The following is a 10,245-nucleotide window of genomic DNA, read 5'->3' on the forward strand; positions in this document are numbered from 1 at the left end:
GGTAATCAGGGTCCTCTTTCTTCTTGCCTGAAAATTTGGATGCACGAACCTTTGGATTAACCAACTGATTTGGATTAATTTCCGGTCTCTTCTTGGGCTTCCTTGGAGGTGGTAATGGGTTAAAGTTCAAAACCTTCTGAGGTGGAATTCTAGCACTTCTTAACAAAAATGTTCTTCCAAGCACTACATGCTGTAACCTCTCAAATGCCTATCTAGGAGGAGTATCCTGCTGGTCAAGAGGTAATATGCCCTCATCATCTGATAAAGTTGGAGATTCTGATGAAGTGGTAGGAGAATGATAAACTGTTGAGGTACCTGCAGAGGCACCCCCTTCCAAAGAAGTTTGCCCAACATCAATAAACTGCTCCTCATCTAGCCTGAACAAACCCTTTGTTCCACCCCTATCATCTAGCCCTGGAACTTGTTGCTACTGTCTTGCCAAAGCTGCCCTGATTTTCCGGGACTTGCTTCTGGTAAGAATAGGATGAGATAGATAAGGGTACTTGTTTGACATAAAGACTGTCCATAAAAGGCACCTTACCCAATCCCAATGCCATCAGCATTCCTGTTGCCTGGATCTCCTAGAAGCTGATTCCAGATCTGCACCTGAATCAAGAAATCATGTTCTTGAACCTGGCAGAGATCGCCAAAGTGTTATGGCCTTCTTGAACCTGGCACACAGTCCTATTCCATTCACGATCAAGAATCCACTGCTCGAATACAACTTTCTGACGGTTTTTAACATGCGCCCTGACTTTCAAGCGACACATCATATGAAATATAAAGACTGCTTTACATATGCTGACCCAAAAGGCTACATGCATACTAATACTAATGTATGAAATAGTACTAAATAAATGGTAGAATCTGAGCCCTAACAATAGATAAGATACAACATAAAGGAAAGTGGCTTGCTAAGTCAAACCGTGCATAACAGACCACACCAATCGACTGGCGCTATATCTTAGCCAGTTGTAAGTAGGTGTAACAAACTAAATATAATAAGTGATAAGTTAGTGGCCATGTTAGTATCATAATGACTACCAACGTGCCAAGTGTAGACGTGTGGACTCATCTAACTAGGCAGTCCATCATCAATGCCTGCCCGTGTTGAGCTTTCCATCTCAACACTCCCCCTCAAGCTCAACTGTATCTCTACAACTTCAAGTAAGCTTTGAAACTTTTGAAGCTTCTTTGTACCCAATGCCTTTGTGAAATGGTCAGTTGTCTAATCCTATGCATTGACATATACCAAGTCAATCTCTTCTGTAAGTACCTTCTCTCTCACAAAGTGGTAGTGCACCTCAATGTGTTTTGTCCAAGCATGGAACACAAGATTCCTAGCTAACTGTATGCTGCTCATGTTGTCACAATGAATGACAACTGGACCAACTCCCTACACATCCAAATCACCTAATAACTTTTGCAGCCATACCACCTCACATGTTGCCATATCAACACCTCTATACTCAGCCTCCGTACTCCATACAGCAACTGTAGGTTGCGTTTTTTGCTCCATGTAATTGCTGCACTACCCGGGGAAAACATGAATCCACTAGTAGATCTTTTGTCTACTAGCCCAATCTGCATCTATGTATCGAAAGACTTGTACATCCTTACCTCCCTCATAAAAAAGTCCATAATGTAAAGTGGACTTCACATATCTCAATATACATCGAAGTGCATCCAAATGAGGATTTTTAGGCATCTACATAAACTAACTAACAAGGCCAACAACATAGCTCAAGTCTAGCCTTGTGATAGTCATGTAAATCAAACTCCCTACTATCCTCCTGAACATAGTAGGGTCTTCTATCTCATCCTCAACATCGGCACTCGGCTTCACATTTTGCTCCAATGGTACTGAAAGAGGCTTACATGCTCTCATACCATACTTGGATAATATATCCAAGCCATACTGCCTTTGGGATAGCCATATATCATCATCACATGTGATCACCTCAATATCAAGAAAGTATCTCAGCTCACCCAAATCCTTCATCTCAAACTTCTTCTTCAAGAAGTTCTTAATTTTAGCGATCCCATTGTCACTGTCACCTGTAATAATCAAGTTATCCACATAAATAACTATGATGACCAAACCTGCATCTAACACAATATTAGTGAGTTTGAGAATCTCCCAATTCCCATTTTTGGAATACTAAATAGGTGGCACCTGGATAACATGCCCATAAGTTTTCCAAAACCGTATGATGTGATCTATCATCAGAAAGTGATTGAAAAATGGAATCTATTGAGCTATAGAGTGCTCGATTTGGAGTAATAGTATTCAAGTTATGACAAATCCAAAGATTTGACCACTTGTCCCAAACTTATGGAAAATACCTATATTCCCCAATATGGTGTTATCTCCCCTTCTCACATAAAGTGAGTGATTAGCATTGGAAATAGTAACAAAGAATAGCAAATTTCGAGAACCTCTATTTTGCCATCCACCTCTTCCTCTAGAGCTCCCCCTGCCTCTAAAGTTTCCTGGGTCTCTTGAAACCTGCATTTCACCAAATGATTGATTGAACCTCTTTCACTAGTTATCACCACCATGTCCCATTCCACAGTCTCTTGAAGAGAATCTACCATGTCCCCTTCCTGAACTTGAGTAAAATGCTTGGACTTGTTCACCATTTTTTTTAGATGAGTCACCCCGGTAATCATGAGAGAGATTAGCTCATCAAAATCTAAAAATGGCTTCTTTACGTATAGTGAAGTAACAAATTATTTCCATGCCTTCTCATTATTAAGGCCACTCAAAGTGGATGAAACCAAATCATCATCATTAAGCATTGCATCAATTGCTGCTAAAGCATGTGTAATGCTTCTCACCTTCAAAACATAATCATTGACATAAAAGTTCCATTTCTTCAAGGTATTCAACTCTTGCTTGAGTTGAATCTTCCATGCCTTTGTATTTACTGAAAACACGTTCTAAAAAATTATCCAAGCTGCATGTGAAGTTTCTGCATTCCTAATATGTCCCAACATTGTATTAACAACGAGTGCAGATAGCTAGTATATCACCTTTTTGTCTTTTGGATTCCATTCTTTGCATGCTTTTAATTCATCTACAGTCGAAGGGATACCCAGCTCTGGCTTCTTTTCTTCACCTGAAACAAACTCATAAAGGCCATTTCCAATGAGGAAGTTTGTCACATGAAACTTTCATGAAGGGTAGTTTTTCTTGTCCAGCTTCTCAATAATGGGATTTCCACTATTCTCTACCATTATGAAAAAAAAGGATACAACACAGCAAGCTAGTCTTCTACAGTCTTTCACAATAAGTGCATAGCAATACACCAAGCAACCTTTTTCACTAATTGCTCAATAGTAAATGTACTCTACAACCTGTTTGCAGATGAACCTTATGTTTTCTTCTTGGAAAATACCTCAAAAATTACAGATTCGAAATCTGTAACTTGTGCATCCACTTTTTGTCAATACAACCGAAATCATAGTGTACCCTAAAATTGATATCTACAACTATGCAACTGTAAAAAGAGACGTGAAACTGCCTTAGATGCCAAAAAGAACTACAGAAAAGCTGTAAAGGGCTAGTTTGCAAAATATACAGTGCTCTTCTCGTACACCAAATCTCACAGCAATCTAAGATTTTCACTCTACCTTGCTTCTAGTGCCTCCATAGGCACTATCCAAGAGAGAGAGTGAAAGAATGGAAGAGCTTCTTACCCATTGCTTGCTTGCTCAAAACTTTCTTCTTCTCCTTCACTTCAGCCTTCAAAATGAGCCTCTCTTAGTAGCATGCCTCTAATACCATGTTAAGAATTGTGTGGTGGGGGGACTTGCTTGAGCTGCTGTGCCAAACACACAGTATATACACAAGAGAAAGCTCACTCAAGAACACAAGAAGAGAGATGGATGAAAAAATGCTTTCTTGCTGATTTCTTCTTTTTCTTCCACATACTATAAAATTTACACAAATTATAGATAAGATACAACATAAAGAAAAGTGGCCTACTAAGTCAAAGAGTACATAATAGACTACACCAATGGACTGGTGCTATAGCTTTGCCAGTTGTAGGTAGGTGTAACAAACTAAATATAATAAGTGATAAGTTAATTGCAACGTGAGTATCATAATAACCACCAATGTGTTAAGTTTAGACGTGCAGACTCATCTAGCCAGGTGGTCCATCATCAATGTCCACATGTGTTGAGCTTGCCATCTCAACACTTGTTCCCAAGCTTGAGCTTCAAGGAAGGAAAGCTTCAAGTGAAGCTTTCATGGCTATCCACAAAGCTCCCATGCATGGTGAGCTCCATGTCTTCAATCGAGGGAGGGAAGGGGAAAAAGGGATTGAAAGATCTCTTGAGGGTTGAGCTCCAGAGGTTGTGGGTTGGATCAAGAGCTTGGACTAAGCAATAATGGTTGCCCACAAGCAATGTATAGCAAGGGGTTCAATCAACACTTCAATGTCGAAGGGGAAGGGGGTCAAATCTTGTTGAAGAGGGTTCAGCCCATGCCCCAAGATACCAAGAGTGCTAGGGGGAAGGCCAAGAGCAGGAGCAAGAGGTAGGAAGAAGCTAGGGGCAGCACCGCAATTTACACCACAATTTGCAGGCTACTGCCTACTACCTTTGGCATGGATTCCTTGGCCACCCAAGTGTTCAAAATGTATTTGGAGATGGTGGGAATTAGCCTCTAGGGTTGGCTGATGGTTTGGAGATGGCTAGAGTAAGCTTGGAGTGGTTGTGTTGGTTGGCAACCATGGTAGCTTGCAAGAAGGAGAGAGGAGGGCTAAGGCAAAAAGTAACTAGGATTTTTTTCCTCTTCCAACTCTTGGAACTCCAAACTTGGCCTAGGACCCCTAAAATTTTCATGAAAAGAAGTGACAACCTACTATTTTAACCATTTTACCTCTAGATATGTCTCAGTCTCTAGCCATAGCTCCTGCTTGTTCCAAAAGGCTTAGGTTAACTACAGTCCTTCTTGTTGTACCTATACATGTAAGTTGAGTAACTAGAGTTTTTGGAATTTGAAAATGAAGAAAGGGGAAAGAAGAAAAGAATCAAATCTTCAAGCTCTGATACCAGTTGTAATGAACGAAGCTGAGAGGAGAGAGGAGAAGAGTTGAAGAGAGAGAAAGAGAGCAAGAAGAATAGAAAAGAAGACTAGAAGAGGAGAGATAAAGACAAAAAAGTGGAGGGAAGGAAGGAGGAAGCCATGGAAGCTGGAGATGAAGGTGAAGAGTATGTTATTGATAATATACGGTTTCCCTAATCTAGGACTCTTACACCTTATGTACCCTGGTCAGTGTGACTGGGTGTCTAACCCCTCGTTGGTGTGTATCCTGCTTGTTATAATTGTAGTCATTATACACACAATTTAAAAATCCCACAAACAAGGTATGCCAACATATCTTGTTCATGGGCACACTTTTTTTTTTGTTTGCCCTATTTCCATAGAAACAATCAATGGACTTATGAATTTCTAAGAATTCTTATATTCCCTAATGGCTAGAGCTTTCTAATGTGATTTGCATAGGGCATAAAATTAGTGACTTCATTTGAAAGTAGCATAAAACAGGACATTTGAATGTATGTGATCTATATAACCATACATGATACATCCATACACAACTTTCTACATAAAGTGTGGGTAAATGTGAGGAAAAAGTATATGCATAGAAACCCTTAAATTAATAGAGTATTTTCTATATCATTAGTAGTAAAACCACATTAATTGTATATACAATTGGTTTGCTTATAAGGGTTTGAATGCATATGATATGCTAGATTGTAAATAGTACTTTTGTTGAGGCTTTTGGTCAAGCCATAGCCAATCTATAAGTGCTACTATTATAAGTGTAACAAGTATCTAAATAATGGCATTTTGTAGTATCATGCATTTTTACCCAAGTTTTCACCCAAAAAAGAATTTGAAGGAGCATGAACTACAACTTTGCCAAGATAAAGGAGATAGAAAAATGTAAGATTGTCTAAAACTCCTAGTAAGATGATCAATAACTAACATTTACTCAAACAAATATTGAGACGATTTGATCCTACACCAACATCTATTGTATACAATATATGTGGCACTAGGCCATACATTGAGGATCCATGTAAACGTTTTGCAAAGGGATATGCATGAATAAGAGGCATATGAGGTCAACAAGATTACATTTTTATAATATCATTTATAATAATCTCATAGAAAATACAAGCAAAACCATATTTTTAACAGATTTTTTCCCAGTTTACATGAAAACAATGTTTACATAGGAAGTTTAGATAGATTCCAATACCACATATATCAACTCCAGTGTTGGGAGAGTTTACAATGATGAACATAGCCTATGTATTTTAGCTCACAAGGATTCAATTCCATTTTCATTTAATTGGAGTTATTCCCATGTGCATGCCTTATCTCCCTTCTTTTTATGTCTTCTATATAAATGTGGAAATTGAACACCAATGTTATCATTCACCAACATTCTTTTCTTTACTTCATCTTTAATATTATTGTTACGATAATAGATTATCATGGGACAAGTATTTCTTTGAAGGATATTAAGATCATACAAACATAATGATGCTTGAAACATTATAGAATAGGATGTAATCAAGGGTAATTTGCTTGGAACTCATCAATCCAAGGTTGATCGGTGTTTGGAAATCATTATTTTATTGATATGATGATGACAATTTGAAAATACCTTGCAACAGGGAGCATCCATATTGACTATAGTCCTTATTAGCATTCTAGCATCAAGTTAGGAAAGCCACTCGTGTGATCAATCAAAAATCAAAGCATGCAAGCACCACACTTGGTTCAACGGCAATGAGAAACAAGGGAAAGTAGAATATTGATCCCTCTACCCAAAAGGCATAGTTTGACACTAGCCCCATAAAGCGATTCTATGTTGGGTTCTAAGATCAAGACCCTAAGGAAAATGAGTATTTAGCTATAAATCTAATTTTTGAGAAACCGCTTGACTAATCAAATCCATCTATCCATAGCACAACCCCATCGGGAAATAACCCCCAGGTTGAAAACAGAACATGTTTAGTGGGCAATAATGGATATTATGCTGTGGTCAGTCATTGATCATTAGGCATTTACGATGACCTTTAAGATTTTCTATGGTGGTTCAATGGCACCCTAGGTAGTCCCACTATATCTTTCTTGACAGATTACGTATACGAAACTTTGCATACTCCATCAATGTCGTCTTACTATAAAATAATTTAGACCTTGTTTATTTTTGCGTAGACATAGTTCAGAACATATAGCTCACAAAATCAGTAATGTATAGGACCGCTTCAGGTAGACTAACTAGGTTAACAAATTCTTTGGGTTCTTGGTGACCCTAGGTTAGCAATTGTTTTGGGTCCCTCATGGTGATGCGAAATAAGAAAGAAAAGAATCTGAACAACGGTATAGTAATAATAAGTGCATGACTATTTGCGATACAATAAACGGAAGGGAGTAGGTGCTCTATTCTTACTGAACTGCTGAGAGCTTCTCAAAAATTAGGGGCATGCCTTGCTCAGGTTGCAAGGTGATGAGAGTGGTGGGGGCATGGCGATAGTTGGGCGAGAGGCGGAAACGGTAGCGCTGCAGGATGGTCGATAGCGCCACCTTGGCCTCCAGCATGGCGAAGCTCTGCCCGATGCAGTTGCGCGGTCCCATGGAGAATGGCATGTAAGCATGGGGCACATTACTTGCCTTTCCCACTCCACCCTCAAACCTCTCAGGTCGAAATTCAGATGCATCAGGGCCCCAAAACCTCTTTTCGTGGTGCCATGCAATGATCGGCACCACTAGCACGGTCCCTGCAGGGATTACAAGCGTCCCAAGTTGCAGGTCTCGGGGGGCTTTCCTCAGTATTTCTGTTACAGGAGGGTATAGCCGTAATGTCTCATTCAACACCATGCTCACCTGTGAATGAGCAAGCACACAATTACACAGCTCTCAATCAACTCATATGGCGTTTATCATGATAACCACATTCGGAAAAGGAGCACTATCTATTAACACGATATTGGAAGCTACATTTGATGTGCGATTACTCACGATTTTCATGTGATTAACTGTCTCAGCTGATGGCAGCTCCGGCCCACAAGCAAGATGCACTTCCTCTCTTGCACGCTCTTGCCATTCGGGATTGGTTGCTAGTAATAGAAATGTCCATGTTAACAATGTTGATGTGGTCTCATGCCCAGCAAAGAGGAAGGTCTTACACTCATCGATGATCTCATCCATTCCCATCCTCAGGCTCTTCTGACTCCCCTGCAGCTGTCCAGCACTTGCAGCCGTTAGAAGCCCGAGCAGGTCGTTACTTGCAATTCTCCCTCCGTCAACATTGCTTGCTTCTAACCGCTTCCTAACAATCTGCCGAAGTAGACCTGCTACATTCTTATTCAGCTTCCACCGATATCGATTAAATGCAGTTGGTGTAAATCTGCTCCACGAGGAAGGAAGGATATACGTACGTCAGTTAAATCATTACACGAAACACTCCATGCGACCTCTTTGGTTAACCACTATAGTATACGTCTTGCCCGTAATATCCCATTTAATTATAAGATTGGCAGAGTTTCGCACCTTGAACCAGGAATATACATGGTGCGCAATACCGTCTCCATAACTACCTGTTGCTTGTGCTGGATCTCAAAAACTTGCCTCCCTTCTGCAAAGCTACTTCCAAATGCAGTGTGGGCAATGATATCTGCAGTTAAGTTTTGAAATGCGTCGGATACTTCAATCTCTTCCCCTTTGTCCACTTGGCTTTCCCACTGCTCCATCAAGGCATTGGTGCAAGCAGCCATAGTCGGAGCCATGGCCTGCATAAAACACAATGATGTGAGAGCATGTCATATATATGAGCGTTCACAAGCTGGATGCTTACAAAGTTCATGCAGCCATATCATACCTGGAAGTGAAAAAGCACTAAATTCACGCTCGCAGCAAATTTCCAAGAGCCAGATAGTTATGAAAATCATAGACGCATACAAGAGTTCTACCTTGAGCTTCTCGAGGAAAAAGGCTGGAGTCAGTATGCGCCGATGTTGTGCCCACTTCTCGCCTTCTAAGTTCACGAGGCCATTGCCTATCAAATCATCTCCGTCAGGCCTGCTTCTCGCTGCATTTGAGTAGTACCCAAACTTGGTGGACAAAATCTCTTTGGCTTGGTCAGGCTCTGTAACAGTGATCCGGGCTTGAGGGCCGAACCAATATACAAACAGCTCACCTGGGCAACAAATTAAGGCACAACACAATATGAGAAAACCAATTCTTATGAAAGATATTGGAACATGAAAATATTTATAATCTCAGTGGGTAAATACTGTGGGCGATTAGAAAGCGAACTGATCACCGTAGAGCTTGGACCAGTGATAGAAATGAGGGAGGATGCGAGGGGCGATGTCGTGGGAGAGCTCGGGCATGGGGTTGGCACGTGCGTTCTGGCGGATAGCAGAGAGCTCCAAGAGGTTGCCACGTGGGTGGAGGTAGGGCAGGCATTTGATGCCCTGGGCTTCGAAGGCTCGCTTGATACGGAGGGGCGCAAGCCAGAAGGACTGCAGGAGCTTCCAGGCGGCATACAATAAGGCTGTCGCAGCTACCTGCACCAGCACAGAGAAGGCCGCCTCCCTTGCATATCTAGTGCTCCACATTATCACGCTCGGTATTCCTCTCAACTAGGAGAGCGCCGAGTATACCTCCCTCTCTCTCTCTCTCTCTCTCTCTCTCTCTCTCTTCTCAATCGGATTCAGATGCCCGTCTCTCCTATAGACCTCTCTGATGATCAGACGACGATCCTGTGATGAGACAACATATAATATATTGTATATAAATAAGTACATATCAGACTCCAACACGTCACGTTAGTATGCGTCCCTCGTTTGGTTGAATTTATTGTCTTCAAACTCCCAGCTTTTCGTCGCCTTTGAGACTTTGACTGCTAATCAGCCATAGAAACTTCCAAATGGGCCTTTCGCACTAAGCCCCATGCCTCCAATCAACGCAAAAGCTTTAAGTTGCAAGTTCTCAACTACGTATGTAGACCACCAACCCACATAGTTTTTCTAGTGTGCTTATGGAGATGGGTAACTCTTGCATCATTATGGTGATAAGTTCCTCCATTGTGATAGAAACTAGAATTATGCTTTGATTTTAAAAGAAGTTGGGTTGTCAGTAGCAACTATCCATTAATGGCTTGAAAAGTTGGTTTTTTGAACACGGACCTTCATAACAAATCAACCACT

At 40.8% G+C, this 10,245-nt stretch overlaps 1 protein-coding gene across 1 annotated transcript; it reads right to left on the reverse strand.

The window, feature by feature from the left end:
- Positions 1-7,344: 7,344 nt before the first annotated feature.
- On the reverse strand, positions 7,345-9,781 carry LOC148030616 (cytochrome P450 CYP72A616-like). The gene is made up of 5 exons (XM_087687290.1): positions 9,357-9,781; positions 9,004-9,230; positions 8,585-8,823; positions 8,054-8,441; positions 7,345-7,918 (listed from the first exon to the last, which is right to left on the reverse strand). The coding sequence occupies exons 1-5, from the start codon at positions 9,652-9,654 to the stop codon at positions 7,481-7,483; spliced, it is 1,590 nt and encodes a 529-aa protein (XP_087543416.1). The 5' UTR covers positions 9,655-9,781; the 3' UTR covers positions 7,345-7,480.
- Between the last annotated feature and the right edge of the window lie 464 nt (positions 9,782-10,245).

This window comes from Lygodium microphyllum, chromosome 10 (assembly GCF_053477565.2).
Source record: "Lygodium microphyllum isolate KBCC chromosome 10, Lygodium_microphyllum_v1.1.10, whole genome shotgun sequence".
NCBI lineage: Eukaryota > Viridiplantae > Streptophyta > Polypodiopsida > Schizaeales > Lygodiaceae > Lygodium > Lygodium microphyllum.